A 24,512-nucleotide genomic window follows, 5' to 3' on the forward strand; every position below is an offset into this window, starting at 1 on the left:
GCCCAGGGAAAGGGCTCAGCGGTGATGGAGGTCAGCAGGCTACAGAAGGTTAAACACAGTTCTTCAGTGCAAGGCTGCTTCTTGTTTTTAACGCACGGGTGTGCAGTGTGACGTTAAGGGGAAGAGAAGGCAGCATTTCCAGCGTTATTTGAGGAGAAGCTTCCAGTCCAAGTTCACATTCAGTGGGCTGCCATTTGAGACATGTTAAAATCGCAGATCTCAATGATAATTCCAGAGAAATTATCTCTCAAGATGAATAGGACCCTAAAGACGGTACAGGGCAAATGCAAGAAGGCTTTTCTTTTCGTGCTCGTGAGAACGGGTGGCTTGTTTTATGGAACTGGGGCATTTTATTCATGACCCAATAATATTCTTTATGAGCCAGTCATGGAGGAAACTGATTCTTTAAGAAGACAGGTGAGGGCACTTTTGGTTTATGGGGCGGGGTGAGGGAGGCAGCAGCAGAGCAGGAAGCGGAGAGAGGAAGACGAGGAAGGAAGTGAAGAAAGCCCAGTGTCCCACCGGGTCCTCTGACGTCCCCAAACCTTCCATACGTGGAAGTGGGGGAGGAAGCTGCCCTTTGCTCTGTTGGTTCATGTAGACGCTCAGGATGCTGTGCGAGGCGTTGGGAACGCAGAACGCTTTGAAATGCAAAATGCTGACACATAGATGTTCTTTGAGATTGTGTCCACATTATTTTTCCTTTCTTCATGCTCTTCATGTCACCAGACACGTTTCTGAGACTTTACAGATGAGGCGGACACCCCCTTGGCCCCACCCCACTCTTTCCAGGCACCCAGATTGCAGGGGACACAGACACATCTGGAAAGATCCTCAATGGTGTCACCACGGCCATTTCTGCAACCTGTCATAGGCAACCTGGAATTATGGAAACGGCATGGCCTTGGGCTCTAATCCCAGCCTGAACACTAGCCCACCACAGACCCCTGGCAAGTTTCTTATCTGTAAAATGAGAGGGTTGGTCTATATCAGGGGTTGGCAAACTACAGCCCACTGGCAGAATCCAGTCCATCACCTCTTTTTATATGGCCTATGAACTCTTTTGGGACACATGAAAATGATGAGAAATTTGAATTTCAGTGTCCCTAAATAAAGATCACAGTCACATTCATTCATTTACGTACTGTCTGTGGATGATTTCCTGCTACAAGGGCCAAGCTGAATAGGTGTGACAGAGGCCATGTGGCTTGTGAAGCCGAAAACGATTACTATCTGGCTCTTTATTTATTTTTATTTTTTGCGGTACGCGGGCCTCTCACTGTTGCGGCCTCTCCCGTTGCGGAGCCCAGGCTCCGGACACGCAGGCTCAGCGGCCATGGCTCACGGGCCCAGCCGCTCCGCGGCATGTGGGATCTTCCCAGACCGGGGCACGAACCCGTGTCCCCTGCATCGGCAGGTGGACTCTCAGCCACTGCGCCACCAGGGTAGGCCTATCTGGCTCTTTAAAGAAAGTTTGCTGACCCCTGATCTAGTTGATGAATTTTCAAGCTTTGCTGCACACCCAAATCACCTGGGGAGCTGTGTTAACTTGGGGATGCCCCGCTCGGCCCCCGCCAGTTAGATACACGCGTCTGGAGTGCGATCTGGGCCCGGGCACTCGTGACCCTGTTCCAGAGGGGATTCTCACGCACCCCAAAGCGCGAGAGGCATGAGTATGTCCCTTTCAGGAACTTAGGCACCTCAGGCTGACTTTCTATAGGTTGTCCCTCCAAGAGCACAGGAAGCCCAGCTATTGTATTACTCCACAGCCACCTATGAAGATCCTGACCCTGGGGAGAGGAGCAGAATTAACATCAAAGGGGTGCCGCGATGAGGAGATTGGGGGAATCTATCCAGAGAGACCCCCAAAGGGTGTAAAATTTTGTAATTTGCAGAGCCAGTGGTCTCCCTTCCATTTTTCATAGTATGTCCCCTGCTTCCCTCAGATCAGGGTTTTTCCCTCTACTCACTGAAATTGGTGTGCCTTTAAAACATAAAGCTATTAGAATGATGACGATGATGATGATGGTAAGTCTCTGCATGCGAGGGAGAAGCCTTGCCCTGGGCTCTCTCTGAAAAGCTTGGCCTTCCGGAGGCCCGCTTCCCTCCGCCGTGTATGGTAGCTCAGCATCCTGTGAGGTTGGCCCCTGCGGGCAGGGAGTCCGGCTCGGCCGTTTGGAAAGCGGGTTGCTGAAGGCTGCTGGGGGGACCTCCCCTTCCATTTCCATGATACGTTTGTTCTGAAAGTCTGCTTTTGTCTTCACTCTGCACCGTCCTCTCTAAGTAATTCTACTTATTCTGTGCTGCGAATATGAAGACCATTCTAATTCTACCAACCGTGTGAATCCGTAATTGGATTCCAGACAGTTTGCCTGAAACTATGGAATTGTAAAGCTGGAAGGGGATCCTTGGGCCCACCAGCTCCAAGCTTCCCATTTTTCAGATGGGAAATCTGAGGCTTAGAGAAGGGAAGTGTCTTATTCAAGCAGAGTCAGCACATGAATTCTGTCCTGTGATTATTAGTTAGGAAACTTTCCCATGAAACCAGACTGGCTGCCACTCTGACCCTTTAAATATCTTTCAAACTATTGAGAACATGAGAACTGAAGCATAAAAACGGTTTGACACGGTTTCCCTGCTAAGGCTCTGCGAACTCACTGCTCCACGAAGCCTGAAATTTAGGTCCCTGTTAAGGTTGTTCCAAGGTGACACTGGATGGGCAGGACCTAAAAGCTGCAGTCTGTGTTTCTCAAGGACAAGTTCGCTTGACGTTCAAAGAACTTGTAGGATGATGAGGAAGTGGGATGAAAACAATGCTGAGAGGCTTCTGCTCCTAGCCGAGAGGAACAGTGTCCAGAATTGCCCTCCTGCCATAAACAACTAGGAAACCAGACAAAATATATCAAACACCCATTTTCAGATGCCAGATAGCAGCGCGGGACTGTGGTCCTTGAGAGAATGGAAACATTACTGCACAGACGCCACGTGTGCATTTAGGGAACGATATCCCTCGGCTCCAAGAATTCTTGAGGGAGGCATCCTTGCTTGTGTTCAGAGAGCTGATGAGGGGCCAGCCTTGTTCTCTGACACCCTGGTGGCAGATTCAGGACCAACGGGGTGAAGTGATAGGGAGGCAGCCTCTTTTCAAGGCCAGAAAGAGCTCAAGTGGGGAGCTCTTCGTCCTGGAAGGACATCCTAGCCGTGGGAGGAATTTGTGCAGGGGACGGATGTTGGGATTGGATGACCTTGATGGTCCCTGGCGTCCAGAAGACCATATGAGCTCCTCCGAAGTGGGGACTGCCTGGGAATAGCGTCAAGGAACAATCTTGTGCTTGGACCGCAGTACTGCATGCAGAATGGTTGACAGTGTGGGATGGGGCTTCCTACAGACCCGAGTCCGAATTCTGCCCTCTGGTAGCCGTTCCCCCATTACCCACCCTCAGTTTCCTCATCTGTAAAGTGGACATACTAGTACCTCCTGCTTAGGGTTATTTTAGCATTTAAGTAGAAAAGACTTAGCTCAGCTCAGTAAGCATTTTTGGTAACTGCTATCTCACAGCGGAAATCAACTTCTCTGAGACAAACATCTCCCCAATTTTGTTCTTCCACTGAGTGCCCAAGGCAACCCTCTGGCAGTGGAGACAAAAGCTCCTTTTTAGCTCTCGTGCCCTACAGGGCTTAGCTTCTCTCTCCCAGGGCTGCAGGGACGGTCCCCCAGGCTGTGCCCTGCACACCTCCAGGGCATACGGTCCACACAGATGCTGATGTGAATAGTGCCCGGGGACTGTGCAGAGCGGCAGCCCTACCTCTTGTTTTCAGAGTCCTCAATGAAAAAAAAAAGAACAGTGCCGTGAGTCCAAGTCCAGCTGGATCTCACAGCCCTCCTGCCTTGGATGTGAATACCAGGTCCTGGTTTTTAAGTACTGTGGACACAGTGATTTTTATTTCTGTCCCAGGGGCACTCTTTGGTCAGAACCCCAGGGGGATGATGGTGCAGGAGGGGGAGATGAAGCCCATACCCCAAACCCCAGGACAGACAGGTCTACCCAGCGTGGACCAGGCACCAGCTAACGACTGTCCACCGCTTCCCAGAGCATCCTCACCGGGCTGAGCTTGGCAGCCTCCACCTGGAAATGGTTTATAAAGCCCTGAACTCCTCCTTCATCTTGGCCCCTCAAGGGCTTTTCTGTCATTTCTGAATTAAGCCAAGCAAGAAGGCATTCACCCCGGAGCCAGTCCACCAGCAACACATGCATCCTAAGCAGTCCCATCAGAGAATGACCAGGGTTCCCAGAAAGGACAGCCAAGAAATGAAGGCAGGCAGAGCCTCTCCTGACAAACTCGGTTACCTCCATGAATGTGGCTCGAAGCCCGAACACGTCCCTTTGCATCTCAGACAAGGCACACCTCTTGCTGACTGCTGCTGGCCCAGGGACATCTGGAAAAGGAGACAGAAAAGAGGGTGTTTTCCTTCCAAACGTCTTGGACCAGGGATGCTTGACCTCTAAAGACTTGGCATGCCAGCAAAGCGATTGTGTGGGGTTCAAAGGTCTCGAGATGAATAAGCCATCACTTTACTGTTTACCAGGAATGGAGGAGACCAGTCGGGAAAGTGGCCATGGGTTAGGCAAGTGTGGAAGGGTGGAACTTTCCCAGCAGAAATGCCCTGGGGCTCATCGCGCCTTCCCCAACCCTCACCCGCTCCCCTGATCCACTTGTCACTGGAATGGAATCTTCCAGTGAGTGCCTCCTGTCTCTCATTTATTTGTGACTTATTGATAGGGTGTGATTATACCAAAGCTACAGGCACAAACAAAGGTTCAGGCTGCCAAATGTTTACAGCTCAAAGCATAGCTTAAATATTTTGCTAAATCACGGAAAATCAGGAGCATTTGAAATCTGGTCGTCTTTTGGGAGGAGCGCGACGCATGAGACAGGTTTTATTGTTCATTACCAGCCACAGGTAACCAAAGTGCAGGGCTGCTGCTTGCTGATGTATTTAGACCCGGCTGGCTCTCAGATGGGGTCTTCAGACCAGCAGCATCACCAGAAGCCTGCAGGAAACGCCCCACCCATGAGGGTCTCAGCCCTTTCGAATTAGAACCTGCACTTTAACACAATTCCCAGGAGATTCATAGGACATGAAACTTGGAGAAGCGGTGGGTTAGTATGTGGATCTGCCAGCTGAGAAACTGACCTGACTCTCCACTGGGGGTGGGTGCTGACTTGGGATGGGAACCACAGGTACTAGGATTTTATCAGAAGCAGTGTTCCATCAACTTGTGGGATAAAGGGATAAGCTTCTCATTCAACAAACTATTGATTCAGTTAACCATTTATTTAGCATCTGCTATGTGCCAGGCACAGGGATACATGGTAAGACTCGCGGTGCCCTAGAGGAATACACAGTCTAGGGGGAGATGGAGAAACACATACTTATCCCCTTTCCTGGGAAGGGATTAGTTTGAGGCAAGGACAGCTGCCTGTTGTGTAGTAGAAAGACATGGACTTTGGAGCCTGAGAGACCTGGATTCCACACCCAGCTTCGTGACTTAACAGCCGTGTGGCCTTGGACAAACTGAGCCTCAGTTTCTTTACCTGTCAAATGGGTACAGAGATAACGCATGTAAGGCCCAGCCACCTTGGCCACTACAAATGGTAGCTGCTATTATCTTGCACACAGACTTTAGGAGCACAGGGGAAGGTGTTAACCCGAATGGGAATTCCAGAGAGGCTTCTCAGAGGCGGTGACTCAGGATTGGGGCTGTGCATGGTGAGCGGGCAGAAAAGGAGGAGAAGGAGGTCCTAGCAGAAGGAGGAGGTATGCAAGGGCAGAAGGGTACAAAAGGGCTGGGTGGGTAGGGTGTCACGATCTGAGCATGCTCTGTGGGGCATGACAGCTCTACTCTCTCTGCTTGTAAGTGGGGAGAAGACAAGTCGTGAGGCCGTCCTCATTGCTAGTGTCAGAATTCAAAGAAGGACGTAGGAAGAAACAGTTATCCTTCACAATATTTCTCTTCTCCCGCCCAAGTCTTCCCGCGATAATACCCAGCTCCACACCTCCTGCGTGGTGACTGCTGTTTATACCACGTCCTCAGACACTTCACTGTTCCGTCTAATACACCTTCACAGCCTTGGCAGTAAGAGCCATGTGGCACGTATTTGAAGGGATGCATGTTTCTATTTGTGCCTATTCAGTGCTAGAGTCATGTTAAAATGGAAAACCAAGACGATGCTCACCACCGTCTCGTTGTCTGAGCTGGGGAACTTTCATTCGTGGGTGGAACTTTGCTCCCTAAAGCTGTTGGCGTAGAAAACCTTGCCTGTTGTTCCTGACGCGTTGGATTCTACTAGCTGAAATACAACGATCCCATAACACTTCACGTTTAAATGATTTGAAGTTTTGCGGGGAGGTGTATGATGTATGAATCAGACTTCATCACTGGATGGTTTTAGGTTTACCCGGAGGCAGCAAAGCCTGAAACAGAAGAGCTATGCGGGAGAATTTCCTAAGTGGCAAATCACCCCGCCCACTGGAGCACTGTTCTAACGACTGTCGGATTTAACAGCCAGCCTACAAGGGGATTAGTCCTGATGCTTGGCCAGGAGAGCTGAACTGCTGGCTCAGGGTTTGGTTTAGATGCAAGGCGGCCCAGTACAGCCGAGCTCGGGCCCGTGGGTCAGGGGGCTGGCTCTATGGTGTCAACTCTGACATTTATTAGCTGTGCAGCTAGAGGCGAGTCGTTTCCCTGCCCAGCCCAAGGTGGTCCTCTGGGAAATGAGAAAACTGGCCTGGATCGGGGTGGCCCGTATCCTGTTGCGTGGACTCCTCGTTCTGTGCGCTCTTACAAAGTGGCTTATGGCGGAGGTGGGAAGGATTATATGATCAAATAAAAATGGTGGACGCTGGATGGACCGGGGCGTCCAGCGCCTTCCAAGAGCTAGCTTATGACAGAGGCAAGAGAGATAGGAGAAGGCAGCTGTTTCAAGTCAAGAGGTCCGGGCTTCGGGGTCAGAGGTGTGCATCTTCGTCCCAGTTCTGTCCCTTTCTTCTGTTGGACTTGGGCCAGTGAGTGATTCGTGGAGTCTGTTTCTTCATCTGTGTCATGGGGCCAGTAAGAACCACCCTGCCCCCTGGAGTCACTGAGAGGGTTCAGTGGGCTGCCACACGGAAAGGGCTTAGCATGCACTTATTACGCACCGAGTGTTTGCTGTTGTCAGTATACCTCATATAAACATACTCTGAATCAGATGTTCTCAAAAAAAATTTTTTTCCCAGCTTCAGAGTTCTAGGCAACTTCAGACGAACTACTTTTCTAACTGCACACCCCATATACTTTCTTATTGTCTACTTTGTTTCATGATTATAAATGTTGCCTCTCTCACTGGATGCAGGAAGCAGGGTCGGGCTGAGTCTCTATCCTGCTAGTGGGACAGTTTCCATGACAGCAGAAGTCCATGGGTGAGAAAACTAAATGGCCTTGCAAGGAAGAAACCGATTTGGGCCCTCAGGCCACACTTGCTGCGGGTCTCCTGGCTGACAGTTTAACACAATAAACAGACATCTGTCCCCTACGTGCCATTCACCAAGGAGGCAGACAGACCCAGCTCTTCCTGACACAGAAAATGACCATCCTGTTTATCGACGAAGGGAAGACGTCAACCAGAACAGGTGTTTCCAATGAGATATTCCGGTTTGTAAACAGTGGGTCTCTCTGATGTGGATGCCGTCTCAGATGAACGATGGCAAAGTGGCTCATAGCAGCTGAGAAGATGAGCGCTCCTTTTTCCCGAGGGGAGGGTAAAGTGTTTGGACAACTTTCTTTGGCTCGGGGTAGTAGGATGTGTGGTTCATCTAATGCTGTGGAACTGAATGGTGTCGGGGACTTAAAAGGACGTGGATGAGACCAGAAGCCCCTGGGATACAAAGGGTGGGGAGTGGCAGGGTCTCCTCCTTCCTCGAGCATTTACCTTCAGTGAACCCCAAGGGAAGTCTGAAAGGGGAACAGTGCCACCGAGAGCAATGGGGGGCTGAAATGAAGGGGAGCAGAGAAGGGCAAGGGTGAGATGGAGCTTCAGGACGGGCATGAGACTCGGAATTAGAAGACGGGATTCTCCTCCAAGCCCAGCTTCTCTCTCTCCTCATGTAACTCAGTTTTCTCCTCTGGAAATGAGTTTTCTCTGCCCTTTTTGCCTCAATAGGGCTGTTGTAAGCATCGTGTAAGAGAAAGGTTGTTTGTAAAGTGAGGTAAGTATTTACCATTGTTTAAAAAAAAAAAAAAGTCCAAAACTCGGATGGAAGGCAGAAAGGTGGGTGGCACACCCTTCAATGTCATATGGTGGCAATATGACATTTTCTCCACCCCACCCCATCCCTGCAGGGATTATCTAGAGAAATTTACTTCTTGCTATCCTTAGACTCGGTGAAGTTCCATGTTAACATGTAGGTTTTTGTCCAGTAGAGATACCAATACGAATAGTTTCTGTCCTTTTGAAAAAGACGACCCCAAGGGTTACGGTTGATGGTCCTGTAGGACATTAACTAGTTATATACCTAACCTATCAATCTTGTCCTAACATTAGATTGCCTAGGAACCCCTGACTCTTCAAATGCTTTTTGAACTGCTCTAAATAGCTTACTGGTTCCTTCCTTATATAATGAGTTGAATATAATCTTTGCTAAGTTTCATTTTATAGTTGCACAAGAATCATGCTTTTATCTCTTGAAAACTGTATCTTAACACCATCCCATGCCCTCCTGACTACCCGTGGGTTTGCTTTTTGAGCCGGGGCGTTCTGAACTGACACTAAATTCTCTTCCAAGCCAAGTATTCTGACTTGTCTTTTACAGGTAAACTCTGTAAGCATACCTGTGTTACTGGTCAGTGTGCTTTGTTACTTAAAAACGTCCCTTTTCGCCCGGGGTCCCAGGAGAGAAGGTGTAGAGACCTCTTCCTTAACAGTGATGACACCCCTGTGAGGTATAGTCATTATTCCCAGGCAGCAGGTGACGTAGGCCCGTGAGTCTGAGGGAGGAGAAGCACCTTGCCTCTTCAGAATGGCCTGGACTGGAGACCCTCTGGGGAAGGGCGGGCTCCTTAGTCTGTCCTTATTTGTATTATAACTTTAAGCAAAACTGTTTTGTCTTTCCTAAGGGTCATGATTGTAGCTAACGTTGATTGAGTGCATCTTATGTGCGGGGCGTACACCAAGCATTTTCATAATATTTAATTTAAGCTTCTTGATGAACCCACCAGAGAGGCACTTTTAGTAACCTCACTTTCAGGCGAGGAAACAGGCCCAGAGAGGTTATGCCTCCGCTTCGAGATCCAATAGCCAGTAAGTGATGGAGCCAGGAAGTGAAACCATGCAGGTGTTACTTCCTTGCTATGCTCTCATCTCCTGTGCTGTGGCACCTTCCACCACAGCTACAGCACTTTAGAGTTTACAGAGTGTATTCACATCCCTTATCTCACTTGGTTTTCACAACAACCCTAGGATGTCAGTATCTTGCATTTGCCTCAGGAGGAAAACAAGCTCACAGAACTGATAGGGTACAATGCTCAGGCCATGATTCACACTCATGCCTTTGGAATCTAGGTCCTGTGACTTATTACCACACTGGGCGTCTCCAGACCCCAGACAGCCTCCCACGAGCCTAGCCTTGACTCGGGCCTCGGGCCACTTGGGTCCAAGGGGATGGGCAGTGTTTCTGGAGGGATGGGAGGTCCTGGAAGGGTTAGGGGCAAGGGCAGTAGGACAAGGTCATGCTTACCTTGGTTCCAGGATTTCTACCAATTAACCCTGTTCTGCTAAATAAAGTGCAGATGTTCAAGGCAACAGACAGGCTTCAGTGGGAGAGGTGGCAGCCAGAGGAGAAGGAGAATCAGAACCACGGGCAGTGCCTATGGGAGAGAAAGCCAGGCCCTGGCTTCACCTAGTTTATCTGCCCTGCACTGGAAGCCTGAAATGACTGCTGGTCACGAATGCATAGGACCAGGCCAGGGAGCTGGCACTCACTGAAACTCTGAAGTTTACATTTTAATGTAACCCACGCACTACAGGCAATGTTAAGAAACCTTTTCTAGATATTTTGGGGCCCGTACACTGACTTCTGTAATAAGTCACATAGATATACAATTACAAATGCAATCCACACCAGGAAGGAGAAGGATTTGACCTCGCGCGCGTGTGTGTGTGTGTGTGTGTGTGTGTGTGTGTGTGTGTGTGTGTGTGTGTGTGTGTGTGTGTGTGTGTGTGTGTGTGTGTGTGTGTGTGTGTGTGTGTGAAGCAGCGCTTCGCAAGTGAATCAGACACTCTGATTAGCATACAGATCACCTGGCATCTGGCTAATGTGCAGATTCTAGTCTAGCAAGTCCGGGGGGAGCCTGATATTCCGTAGTACTCCTGACCTCCCAGAAGAAGCCAATGCTGCTGGTCTGGGGACCACACTTTGAGTAGCCAGGGACTCCATCAGTGGTTCCCAGACGTGTCTGCCCATTAGAATCACCTGGGGACCTTTTCGCACTTCCAAAGCCTAGGCTGAATCCCAGAGCAGTTCAGCTGCAATCTCTGGGGATGGACCACGGGCTGTAGGCGTTTTTGGAAGTTCCCCAGGGGATTTTAAAGTGAAGACAAGTTTGGGAACATCCAGGCCTCACCGCTGGGCCCTCAGCTGTCCAGCGTGGACTTGAAGGCTCTCAGATCCTTAGCTTAATGTCTCCCCCTGCCGTACTCCACTCGCAGACCACCACCCCCTCCAGTGTGAGTTTTTACAGGCCGCCTGAATTTTATTGTTGTCCTTTCCTTTTGGTCCCATCTGCCCTGGCACAGGCCTGCCTCCCAGGCTTCCTTGCCAAATGCAGTAACTTTCTTAACAGCCACGCAGAAAGGAAACCACACCCTTCCTCTTCCTTTAAATTTCACTGGCTGCCTGAAGCCCCTCGGGGGCTCTCACGGATCCTGAGACCCTCTACCAGGCCTGAGGTCAGGAGTGGTCCTCCCCCTGCCCACCCGGGGCCAAAGCAGGGGCTGAGGGGTCATGCCAGATGGAGGAGCCCAACCTGGCTATGGCTTCAGGTCTTGGCCAAGAGAACCCTGTTTCCCCAAATAGGAGAGGAAAGACTGGGATGTGTAGCCCAGACCCTGGCGGGTTCTGTCTTTTATTCCCTCCGCCTCAAGAGGACTGGCTCAGAACATGGTAGCCACAGACAAGAGTGTGCACAACCGAATGCTGGCAGTCTCTCCCCTTTTCCAAATTTCCATCCTGCGCCGTCTGACCCACGCTCTCTAGGATGACGTGTAAGTCACCACGGAGACAGGTTTGGATAAAGTGCCCCCTAAAACCACAGTGAGTCCCAGAAGCAGAAGCAACATCCTCGTCTACATTAGAGGTCATATCTGGGGGCAGAGTGTGTGTGTGTGTGTGTGTGTGTGTGTGTGTGTGTGTCCACATCTACTGTTTCTCCCCACGTTTGCTGCTTGGGAACTTCTCTTCCTCTGTCTGGACAAGCACGAATGTGAAGAAATCTCTCCAATTAGGAAAAGAGACTCTCTTTTCCTAAATTGTGCAATGAGGATAAAAATGCATAGACTAAACAAATTCAGATGAGCCCTACTGATGTAGTTTTTAGAATTCTGTGCATGGAAAACTTTTTCTTTTTTCTTTCTGGTTTTAAAGACCAATCCTATTTAAAGTGACAGAAAAGGAAAACATGGGGTGGGTGACGAACTGATTGCAGAAGTGGCTGAGTTGCTAGTATTTTAGGGTAAAGACTCAATTATTTTTCCTATTACATGTGTGTGTTGAAATTTATCCCATGGACTGGCTGTGGTTGGAAGAGTTATTCTGATGGATTTAGCTCAGGGTGTTAGGAGTGTCTGGTGTCCCAGAGAAAGTTGTTAACCAATGCCCAACAAGAGTACTTTTCACTTTTCACTCCTGTGAGAAATGGTGTTTCATCTGGGTTTTGTTTTGTCCATCAAGATACTTTGTACAGGTTCAGCTCTAGGAGAATTTGGGTTTGGGGTAAGATATACCATGTTCTCCTTTGCTGTCCTTTTTTTTTTTTTAAGTTGAATATAGTTCCCTGTGCTATACAGTAGGACCTTGTTGTTTATCTACTTTATATACAGTAGTTTGTACCTGCTAATCCCAAACTCCTAATTTATCCCCCCCACCCCCTTCCCCTTTGGTAATCCCAAGTTTGTTTTCTATATCTGTGACTCTATTTCTGTTTTGTAAATAAGTTAATTTGCATCATTCGTTTTTAGATTCTACACGTAAGTGATATCATATGATTTGTCTTTCTCTTTTGGACTTGCTTCATTTCATGTGATGATCTCTAAGTCCATTCATGTTGCTGCACATGGCATTATTTCATTCTTTTTTATGGCTGAGTAGTATTCCATTGTATATATGTACCACGTCTTCTTTATACATTCTTCTGTCGGTGGACACCTAGGTTGCTTCTGTGTCTCGGCTATTGTAAATAGTGCTGCTATAAACATTGGGCTGCATTAATTTTTTGAATTAGAGTTTTCTCTGGATATGTCCCCAGGAACTGTCCCCTTTCTCTCAATACATTCATGTTTAACAGGTACAATTAAGTTAAAATCAGGGTGGCCAGGAAGGAGCATTGAATTCACGGGTGCTCTAGAGCACGTGAAGGGTGAACAGGAAGCACGGTGGGCCCAGACCCTTTGTGGGGTGAGGAGCCTGCTGCTTCTCTATCTCCCACATCTGCTGTCCCTGAAGTGGGTCCCAATCATCTACTCAGGCTCCTCGATGAGCATGTCCCAGGAAAGTTCTAGAAACCACCATCCAGTTCCTCTTCTTGCTTCCTTGATTTTCCTAGACTAGGTCCCCTCCCCCCTCCCCCCTTAAATTCCTGACCACCATATACGACCATTTACAGACTATTTCTGATAGTTGTAATCACTTATTTGGTTCTGTTCCCCTCCGGGGGAGGAAACGATCGGAGATCCCCACGGTTCGCATCATGTGTGAACAAAAAGGGTTAATCTGGCTACGAAAACCAAGTAGGAAAACAAATCCATATGTGGACAGGGAGATATAAAATGAAAGCCTTCTCTGTTTAAGACCCTGCTTTAGTCTCCCCTCCCCGAACCCTTGTCAGACAAGCCTCACTGATTTGAGGCTGCTTCCAGAAAGGCACGAATGCCCAGACCCCCTGCCTTTGGGGTGGCTGGTTCTCAAACCGCACTGCACCCCCAGAGCTGACCCCACGCTCAACCGGCTGCCTCCTGGAAGTTTCCCCCCGATGAAAAGCGAATGATTGCCGCCGTGATTGCCTCAGCTATCTGGCCTGCTTGGCTCAGTCTGTTAGTGATGTCTGCCTCGTACCACATCATCACTTGGCAGGACGGTGCGGACACCGAATGCTCAGGCAGCCACGATAGGGGATTATCTAGCCCTTTTTTCTTTGCCTTCTTTCTGTCTGCCTTTTCGATAACTTGCCTCTTCTGTGTTTTTAGCACTTTCATCAAAAAATAATCCAAGAGGCGACAAGACTCAAATCAGGACATTTTTCAAGGGTTGGCAGCTCATGGAAAGGCCTGACAGGAAGGCTGTTTGGACTGAATCGCTGTAGCAATTCTGTGAACCGATTGAAGTGGCAGGGCTGGCACCGCCAGAGCCCTTGCAAGGGAGCAGCCTTGAAATATTCGCAGAGGATCTTTTATTTCCTTTCACAGGTGATGGGGCTGGGGCCGCTTCGAAAAAGAGCAGTACTGAGGGGGGCAAAAAAGTCCCATATCCTAATTCAGCCGCTGACGGCTGGGGGCTGGATCTGTGTGACAGCTATGGAAAATCTAGGGAGTTGTCAGCCCCGGCCCAGGACTCTGACTCCTTTGTTTAACATTCTATTGGCAGCCCCTCTTGGGCTGCCAGCTTCTCGCTGATAGCTGATGTTTACGTGTGGTTGTATCCAAAGCGGGTCCACAAATCCTCTGTGTGAGGGACCCTGCTGGACTCAGGTGATAGGATTTTTAGGACTGAACTCTTATTTCCCTTTGACTCTAGCTCCCTTTCAACCAACTGCAGACGCTGCCCGGGGTACCGTGCATAGCACATCGCCAAGCACAGACAGATCAAACCAGCCCAGGGGGCAAAACCCTTCTCTCCCGTTTTTTGAGAATCGCTCGTTTCTGGAAAAGCCCGCCCATGATCTGAACATGTCTCTGGCTGCTTACTTAGTCAATGTGAGGAGAGGTCCTCCTGCCTCGCGCCCCGCCCAACCCCCCAGACTTTTTATGGACCTTTTGAGACACTCAGCTTCCCAGAGCATGCGCGCTGTTTCTTCAGCTGTGAAAGGGATTTCCACAGGGCAGGAGCTGACCTGGCATTTCTTGCCTAACTTAAGTGTTTCCAGAGGCTCCGACACGATCTTTTCTTTTCCTTGGAGTTGTCTTTTTTCTTTCTTAGATAGGCCCTGCCAGCTTTGGGGGAGATGGAAGTAAAGCCCCTTGCTCAGAGCCAGAAGTTATCCGGTCCTCCTGGGAATCTTATTTACAGGTTTACGAAGTAGCTTGGGGGAGTTGAGATAAAAGAAAATAAAGTCCTTGCAGGGAGTCTTTACCGCCCCCCCCCCCGCCCCTTTCCCAAATGAGAGCAAGCTTGGTGCCCCCAGGTTACCCTCGGAAGTGAAAATCTCACTGGCTGCGTGGTTCTTAGGTTTGGACCCCTAGTAGACTCTTCCTCAAGTGTAAAACTGTAAGCTTGAGGCTGGCAATATTTACTCACTATCTCTCTCCAGTTTTCCTACGACTCTCCTGATTTTGGAGGCCTGATGTCTCAAGAACAGCTTCCTGTGAGGATGTAATTTGGGGTGTGTGGTTGTGTGCATCTGAATTCTGAACTTGCAGCATCCCTGAGCTTTCCAAGGATAACACACTGTTACTGGGGTTAATTTTGGAAACGGGGGCGGGCACTTAGCAAACCAAGTTGGAGGATTTTTTATCTTGCCTATCTGAATCTTAAAATCTTAAAAGGAAATGTGCGTGTCACTGTACAACACTGTTATTAAATGTCTGAAGGCTTTGCTTATATAAATGATTCCTGCTGGGAGTCTCACGGTGAACGTATAGGACAAGGGAAGCATTGAGACACACGTTTCCTTCAGCCAACACTGGTGCCTTGATGGAAAGAAAGCACTTGTGTTTTTCATGAGACATTTTCTTGGTTTAAATCAAGTATCCTTCTTATAAATGACTTCTCTCTTCTCTCTTTATTGCTATTAAAACTAACATTAAATACACTTTCAAATATTTCATCCTTTCCTTGATTTTCCCCCTACATAAAGCACTAGTTGTCCATACTCTATAGAGTTGAATTCAGCGTTTATAAAAACCTGACACAAGAAAAGCACTGATTCTTAGAAAGGGAAACACCTTAGAGAGGGTTTAGGCCAAGTTTTTCACTTTTATGAAGCAAAAATTAGCAGATGGTCATTCACTTTGCCACTTTTCAAGGTCCCACCTTTGAAGGTCATGGAACACAATGAATATGTAAAATCAGAGATACTGAAGCTAAGTTCCTTTCCAGAAAATTACCTCTGGAGTAAATTTAGAATTATTCATTTAACCATATGCCCTAGAAAAGATGCCAAATTCCTCTATACCTCTAAGCCAGCCCATATGCAGTTCCCTCTGCTTGGACCATCTTCCTCATCTCTCTCCCTTCACCTAACACACTCCTGTTCGTCCTTTAGCTACCCCTATCACAGGGTCTTAGAAAAGGCTGTATCTTGTACTTCTTTGTGGTACCCATCATGATTGTAATTATTTAATCATGGATATAACTCTTTAATGTCATTCTTTCCTGCTGGGCCGTAAGTTCTATGGGGGCAGGGTCCCTGTGTGTCTAGTTCATTTCTCTATCACCAGTGCCTTTGGCAGTGCCTTGCACGTAGCAGCTCCTCAATAAACATGGGTTTCGATAGCTTCCTTGGTAACGCTTTCAGTCTTGCCTTCGAGCCATGCTTCTTGGTGCTGTAAGAGCTAACACATGATAGAGCTCTTCCATTTGAGGTAGCTGTCTGCAGGACAAGTTGGAAGAAGGTCCACCCTGGTGTCCTGTGGTTTCTAGAATTCTAGCCTTCCCTGGTCACCCAACCCGCCTGGGCAGCCCTTCTCCGCTCCCCTCACTTGCTCCCCTCCCCCCCCCAAGGTTCCAGCACTGGCTCTGGTCTCCCCTTGGTTCTCAGGATGCTTCTCTCTTATGCATCAATCTGCTCAAATGGCTTCAACTCTTCCCTCTGGCTCTTGGCATCATTTCCAGGAGTGTGTTCAGCTCCTGCAAACTCTCTGTGGATAGACTGATGGAACTGCCAACTCATCTCCTTTGCCACCCAAACCCACTGGTTCTCCCACGTTTATGGAATCCCTGCTCATCCAGTCACCTGGACCTGCGGTCTGAACCTTAATCAACTGCTGGAAGAAATGCTCTTCTTACCGGGCGGAGGCTGGCTTTTCCTCCTTGAGGGGCCCATTTCTAGTTTGTGTCACCCCTTCTGTAGTGGGCCCCAGAAGGTAGGAGATGTTGCCCTGATGGGAGGACCAGTTTCTGAACCTTCTGGAAGGGGACTCACTAGAAGGAGAGTCAGACTTCTCTAGAGAAACCCAGAATGGAGCAAACGCAGGCTTGTCCATGAAATAGAATATATACAAGCACGGGGAACTTGTGAAAACTCAGGCCAATCGGGAGAGTCATCAAGTTCTGCAGACGTTCCTTGGCATTTCTGGCCTTGGCCCGTTGCTTCGCAACAGCCCTTCATCTGCTCTTGCCCTTGACGTGATGCGCCGGCGGAGTGCTGGCGGAGCATCGTACATGCTGGAGTTGAACCTGAACTCCGGCTGCTTTCTTCACTGCCTGTGTGACCACGGTGAGCAGTTCCTGCTCTCTGAACCTCAAGTTTTTCAATGCATCATCTTTAAAACGGATAATTCCTACCAGCTTCATGGGGTTGTTGTGAGAATCCAGTGTGGTAATTTATATAAGAGATACTGAAAATTGGAAAGTGCTGCAGAGATCAGGTATTATGAAGTACTAGGTGTTTATGAAGCCCTATTTCCTTCTTCCTAAATCCTATCCTCAGTATACCATCTGTGTGATTGTTTATTTATAATTTTTCTTCATCACTTTTAAAAAACCTATTTCCTAAAAAAAACCTTTATCCCTAAACTGTATAAAAATAGGAATTAAGCCACAGACATAGAAAACAAATTTATGGTTACCAAAGGGGAAGGGCGGGGGGGAGGGATAAATTAGGAGTTTGGGATTAACAGATATATACTATCGTATATAAAAGAGGTAAACAACAAGGGCGTACTGTATAGCACTGAAAACTATATTCAATATCTTATAATAACCTATAATAGAAAAGAATCTGAAAAAGAATATATATCTACACACACGTGTGTGTGTGTGTATAACTGAATCACTTTGCTGTACACCTGAAACTAATACATTACAAATCAACTATGCTTCAATAAAAAGTTGTTTGTTTTGAAAGAATAGGAGGTAGCCATAAAAAATACAATAAATATGAAACAACAACATTCAATTCTAGCTAATACTCTTGCCATTTTAAAGCTCTGAACCTGAGGACCACTCTCCATCTGTTCAAAGTGACACTGGGCAGGTGATCCAGGTGTTAAAGCCATTTTAGCACCAGGTGCAGACTTCCTCCTGGATATAATCCAAAGGATGAAAGAACTGAAAAGGGAGACAAATTCTGACTACTGTGATTCAGCATTGTTAATGCATGTCTGGGTACCAACTCAATTCATCTGTGACCAACAGGTTCATGGCCCATAGTCCTGGAACCCTGTAAACATGTTCGGTATAGATGAGAAATGGTTTAGAGGGAAGACGGGGACCTGAACATTTAATTCATGTTCATCACATTAGCTATGTCACTGTGGCAATTTACCTCATCCCTCTGAACCTTAGTTTACTCATCTGTAAAATAGGACTTGCGTAAAGATTAGGAAGAAACTATGTAGCACGATGCCTGGCACGTAGCCTGTGCTTGATAAGTGCAGTTAATATGCCAAGCACAAGGGCAAGGCTTCTGTTTTTGCCCCGCATACCAAGAGCAGGACTGGTTCAAGTTTCTGGTGATTTGGTCCCGAGGAGTATGGAATGACTAATAAAAGTGAGGAGAAAATGTGGGGCCATTTTTCCACTCGCAGAGTAAAGAGGAGAATTAAAGTGATTAACTAGACCATTCAGATTTTCAAAAGATGGGAAGAAATAGCAACCAGCAAAGCAATTTCGCCCAGCGGAGCTTTGAATAGGCTTATCTACTCTTTCAAAAAAGGGCTCACAGTCAGCACAGTGTCAAAGGCTGGGCTGAAGCTGTAAAGTACCGAGAGGTGTTGATACTAAGCATTTTTAAAGAAGGGAATGCCGACTCTGAGCCTTCAGGATGAGAAGAAATATGATGGGTCCAGGGCCCTTCTCAGAATTTCTTGCACTTCAAAGAGCATGTGCTTGGCAGGAATCCTGCCACTTTCCTGAGTTTGTTAACGTGGCTGAGGGAAGGCAAAACTCTTAAAATCCACACAGATGGAACTTTTCCACTGGCTCTATTTTGGTATAAATATTCATTAAGGACTAGAAACTTAAAGTAGATATCGGCCTGAGCTATGAGTGGTTTGGACTAAATTTCAGCCAGTTTTCAGTCGTCCCTCTGGATCTTATCTCTCAGAAGGGCCAACCCTTCTGAGATGCGGCTGGCGTTGTTGAGAGGTCCCAGCCAACTTCCTCCCCAGATCAGAGAAATCACTGGAGTTTGGTCTCAAGAGACTTCCAGCCAGAAACAGGGGGCCTCAAGGTTCAGACAAAGGTTTCAGTTTGTTGTCTGAAGGAAGAAAACAAATGAAAGCTTGGCTCATCTGCCATCTTAAAGTCCATCCTTTTATAGATGAGTCTGAAGGAGGATAATAAAACTTGGGACCAGACTTCAAAAGTTCCGAGTCTGCTTTGGAACGGTGTCTTCCCCATCCCCCTCAAGAAGGTTTTAGATTAAGCAACGTGTATGGGGCTGTGGAAGAGGTTAATAGTCTCACCTAGTCTATTCCATGTCTGTCTGTGTCCTCCGACCCCATCTTCTCTCTCCCCCTTTCTATCCTCTCAGGATTCCTTGTCTCTGTCAGGAAGGAGAACCAACCTGCTCTCACTTCTTTTGATACCTTTCCTTCTCTCTCCAGTATCCTGATTCCATCCCATTTCCTTTTCTGTCCATAATATTACTGAGCCCTTACTGTATGCCAGCCTTTCCGAGGTGACACAAAGGAGAATTAAGGCACAATCCCTGCCCTCAAGGAGCTTACTAATGGAGGATGTAGGGACAAAAAAGATGTTACGGGACAGGAGTTAGGCGGGTGGGACAGTGATAACACGTGTTCCAGGACCATTTGGGAAACTAAACGTCCATTCAGTAGGAGAGCAAAATCCATGCTGGGAGAGAGAACTTTGTCTGCACTGCAGGCTTCATGGAGGAAGGAACGGATGGGACTTTGGCCCATGGAGAAGAAGTCCTTTTAGTATGCGAGTGAGGAAGAACAAGTGTTTTCAGGGAAAAATTGACAGATCAGGTTGGGTAAGCAGAATGTTGTAGTGATGGATAAGGCTGAACAGGGCCCCATCACGCAGAAACTTTAATGCCAGACTAAAGTCACTGGAGAGATTCTAAAGTGTCCTAGTGGCAGCTCCCTGGAACAAAGCTGTCTGTTACAGTGGTACCTCCCCGGGGCTGAAGCAAGAACTCAGCCCTCAACCTCTTTGTGCCCACATCCTTCTGCTTGAATGTGCAGCCCTTTCCAGTTATTTGTCAGATATTGTCTTGATTATTTTCTAACAGTGCTTCAAGGTAAAATTTACATGCAGTAAAAATTCAGAAATTCCACATATTCACTTGAGTACTTTATATGTATATCCCCTGGGACCACCATCCAGATAAAGAACACTTCCTGTGCTCCAGAAAGTTCCCTCATGCCCCTTTCTAGTCAGTAACAACCTCTTCTTAGCCACTGTTCTGACTTCCGTCACTGTAGATGGGTTGTACCTGTTTTTGAATCTCACACAAATGGAATTAGACAGTAGGTCGTCTTTTGAGTATGAGTTCTTCTGTCCAACTTATTTAAGATTACCCATGTTGATGCATATATTAGTAGTTTTTTTAATACTAAGTAGTTTTCTGTTGTGTAGATGTAAAATAATTTATTTATTCATTCTCCTGTTGACGAAAGTTTGTATTATTTCCGGAGTTTGGCTATTATGAATAAAACTTCTCCAACTACTCTTGTCCAAGTTTTTTGGTAGACATCTGTGCACCTGTCTCATGGATATAGACCCTGCTGGGTCACAGGGTAGGTGTATGTTCAATCTTATTAGAGGTTACCGAACAGTTTTCCAAAGTGGGTGTGTCATGTACATTCTCCCTGGCAATGTATGTGAGTTCAGCTGCTCCACGCCCTTATAACACTCGCTCTTAAATTTATTTTATTTATTTATCTTTGGCTGCGTTGGGTCTTTGTTGCTGCGCATGGGTCTTCTCTAGTTGTGGCGAGCAGGGGCTACTCTTCATTGCGGTGCACGGGCTTCTCATTGTGGTGGCTTCTCTTGCTGCAGAGCACGGGCTCTAGGCGCGCAGGCTCAGTAGTCGTGGCGCACGGGCTTAATTGCTCCATGGCATGTGGGATCTTCCTGGACCAGGGCTCGAACCCGTGTCCCCTGCACTGGCAGGCGGATTCTTAACCACTGCGCCAGCAGGGAAGTCCCTCAACACTTGCTCCTGTCACTGTTTAATTTCAATCATTCTGTAGGGTGTATAATGCTATCTCATTGTGCCTTTAATTTGTATTTCTCTGATGAGTCATGAGGTTGAGCACCTTTTCCTACATTTATTAGCCATTTAGACATCTTTTTTTGTGACATGCCTGTTGAAGTCTTCACCTATTAAGAAAAATGGATTGCTTTTTCAAAACTATTGATTTATAGAGGTTATTTATCTATTTTGGGTTACAATCCTTTGTCAGATATATGTACTATGAATATTTTCTCTCTCTGGGTTGTCTTTCGATTCTTAGTGGTATCTTTTAATGAAATCGAGTTAATTTTGATGACCAGCTTTCATGTTTATTTACTAAGCATTCTCTCCAGACGCAAGAGTCATAAGGATATAAAGCTTAGACTACTTTCTTACTGTTCTAGCGTTCCATAGAGTAATAAGCTATGACAACGTTGCAAATCATCTTTAAAAGCTTTTCAGAAAGATATTACCCTATTTACCAAGGTTTTCTTCTTTTCCTTCATAGCTGCCTCTGATTTCCTATTACCCACCCCCCCCCTTACTTTTGATCAATCAGGTACTGTGCATGTGGAACAGTGTTGATTTTTCATGAGTGTTTATGATATGGGTTTGGAGTTCTTCCCTTAGTGATTTAAAATTTCCTATTTCCTTTCACTTGACATGTCTTTCCACTTAAAAAAAAAAAAAAAACTCTCTTCCAAGGAACAGGATAGTTTGGTGGCACAGAAGTGGCCTTCCCTACTGGGTGAGGATGGAAGTACCTACCTGGAGGAGGTGACACACGTCCCAAAACTGATGCCAAAACAAGAAGTGGGGGCTGTCTGTGGGCCATGTCACTCCGTTAAAAGCATATTCTAGGCTTCCCAGCAGGTAGGAAGTAAGCCAGGAAATAGATGCTCTGACCTCAGTCTTGACCAATGTGTAGGACTTGGTCGGTGAACCAGAACCAGAATGTTAGAAAAACGTGGCCATTGCATCCTTGAACTAAGGAGCTGAGAAAACAGAGAGGACCAATGGGGAGTGGTGGGAAGTTGCAGAGAGAGAGAGATTTTAGCTCAACATAAGAAAGAGCTGTCTAATAATTAAAGGGGTTCAAAAAACCAGATCTCTTGACGAAGTTTCAGTGCTTGCCAGTGGTTCTTACAGCATCTGGCGCTCTGGTTCATCTCCCATTTAAGGTTTTGGATAGGCTACTTGGACAAAATAGTTTTGTTTTTTTTTGTTGTTTTTTGCGGTACATGGGCCTCTCACTGTTGTGGCCTCTCCTGTTGCGGAGCACAGGCTCAGGACGCGCAGGCTCAGTGGCCATGGCTCACGGGCCCAGCCGCTCCGCGGCATGTGGGATCTTCCCGGACCGGGGCACGAACCCGCGTCCCCTGCATCGGCAGGCGGATTCTCAACCACTGTGCCACCAAGGAAGCCCAGACAAAATAGATTTTAAGTCTTTCTGAACCTGAGATGCTAAGACACCCTGAATTCTAATCCTAGCTCTTCTACTAATTACCTCTGTGACCTTGAGCACATGACCTAACCTGCTGGATCTCTCTCCTTTGTTAACAAGGAAGTTGACCCAGGGAACCTGTAAGGCCCGTTCTACCTCTTAAAAATTAATTCTAATTGCTGAAATATACAGTATAACAATTATTCAAATAAGGATATGATGATTTCCTTTGTGATGGTCTCAGCCCTGGGCTGGGTCCAAGGAAAGGTACAGGGTGGTGACAAGAGCCGTTCTAATTAGTGTGAATCTTAGTGTAAGGTGTGTTTTCTCCACAGGCTGTTTGGGCCTGTTGGCTGTGAATGAGGACAGACTCGAGGAAACACAACTTTTCCATCAAACCTCACCTCTTTGTCAGATCCTTGCAAACACAGGGATGATCCCCAGAATTTCATTTTCCAGATAACTGGCAGGGAATCAGCTGGGATTTTTATCCCTCCTCTGTTTTAACGTACCACAAGCAACTGAAAAAAATCAACTGACAACACTCATCCCAGTGGCGTTTTGATATCCAGACCATATGGTTTTCATTTTGAGGCATCACCTGCTCAAAAACATGGCAAGAAGAGACCCACAGTCTCAGACCAAGTCAGAAATCTGAAGAACGGAGCAAAAGGAATTGTTTTGATGCAAGAGTCTGGATCTCGTTACTCAAGTCTCCATATTTCGAAAGGCTGATTTTCCTCCTCGCAGTTTATCAAGGAATCCTCTGTAGGATTTCTTTTCCTCTAATTACCATTTAAAGGACTTGAGAATTGGAAGGTGAATAAAACTTGGGGTGGACACACCATCCTACGGTCCTCTGAATTGTGTTTTCACATTCTGCTCACAAGGTTCGCGTGCTGAATTTTGCAGGGTGTGCTGTGTGTGTGTGTGTGTGTGTGTGTGTGTGTGTATGTGTATGTGTCTCTGTGTGTTCCTTTCTTTCCATATATGTTGCATACCCTCAGTTAACTTTTTTTCCCTTTGATCACAACACAAATTTACATCTTCCTGCAAAAATTCAGACTGACTGGGGGTGAGCTTGCTGGAACTCCTTTGCTGAGCTTAGGAGTCTCCAGCATGCCAGCTGGCAGGCTCTGCTATCCTATCACCCCCAAGGGTTTTGGTTGAGAGGCGAGAGGAACAAGTTCTCATACGAGAAAGTTACAAGACATGCCTGATGGATGGATGGATACGTAGGAATGTATTTCTCTGTAGTTCAAGATGGGTGATATTCCCCAAATTAGAAATCAGATCAGATGGAGAATATGCGTCTCAGACTTGGAACGCATAAAACTGGCCTGTGACCCGATCCCATTACTCATTCATCCTTGTCTTTCAACACGCAGCTCAGATGCCGTCTCCTCGGTAAGCGTTCCCTGACCTCCCCAGGTGAGGTTAAGTACTTCCTCTTCTGATCTCCCTCACTCCCTCGATTGTACCTCTGATCAAGGCCTTTGGCACTGCTTTGGTTCTCTGATGGCCAGACTGGCTGTTCTGTCTCTCAAACCATCAGCCTCTGGGATTTCTTTCCTTTTTACTTCTCCGCTTCCCAGCTCAGTCCCTGGCTTATAATAATTACATGGAATACGTGTTTGCGCAGAATAAATTCTTAAAGTCAGCCAAATCAGAGGTGGGTAATAAGTGTCATCAAAATAATGTTTTCATTCTCTTTACCATTTCACTCTTATTGGCTGTTTCAATAGTGATGATAATTCTTGTGTAACACACATTCATTAGTTGTCAAATACTGTGTTAAGAACTTAATAGATTATTGTTGTGACGTCAATTTTTAGGCCCACTTTATAGATGAAGAAACTGAGGCTTAGAGGTAATGTGATTTATCCAAATAGGAAACACGTGGCAGAGCTGGGATTTGAACCCAGTTTGTCCATTCTAAGGACCTCAGATCTCAATCCACTATGATTGTGTGTGTACATGTGTGTTTATATATACATACATGTGTATATTTGTGCACGCATGTGTGTAGAATACTGTTAAAGCTTTATGTCGACAGAAGTCTTAATCTATTTGAGCCCTTCTGACTGTCTGATATGGAAGTGTCCCTTCTCAGAACCATGTTTTAAATGCACAGATTAAAATATGTAGGATTACAAAGGAAATGAATATTACTGAAATAAGACCAATATATAAAAACAAATCTGTAATTTAGTAACATACGGGCCTTTGTT

General features: G+C 46.9%; 1 protein-coding gene across 4 annotated transcripts in view; it reads right to left on the bottom strand.

Moving 5' to 3' along the window:
• LMCD1 (LIM and cysteine rich domains 1) overlaps positions 1-24,512 on the bottom strand; it is a 67,971-nt gene that overhangs the window by 34,447 nt on the left and 9,012 nt on the right. For all 4 annotated transcript variants that reach the window (XR_009542710.1, XR_009542709.1, XM_060161309.1 and 1 more), the window contains exon 2: positions 4,350-4,438. Coding sequence is in view for 2 of the 4 variants with exons in the window: in XM_060161309.1 (XP_060017292.1) it covers positions 4,350-4,438 (89 nt within the window). In the remaining 2 variants the exon portion in view is untranslated. The remainder of the gene's footprint in view (positions 1-4,349; positions 4,439-24,512) is intronic.

This window comes from Lagenorhynchus albirostris, chromosome 10, assembly GCF_949774975.1.
Source record: "Lagenorhynchus albirostris chromosome 10, mLagAlb1.1, whole genome shotgun sequence".
Lineage (NCBI taxonomy): Eukaryota > Metazoa > Chordata > Mammalia > Artiodactyla > Delphinidae > Lagenorhynchus > Lagenorhynchus albirostris.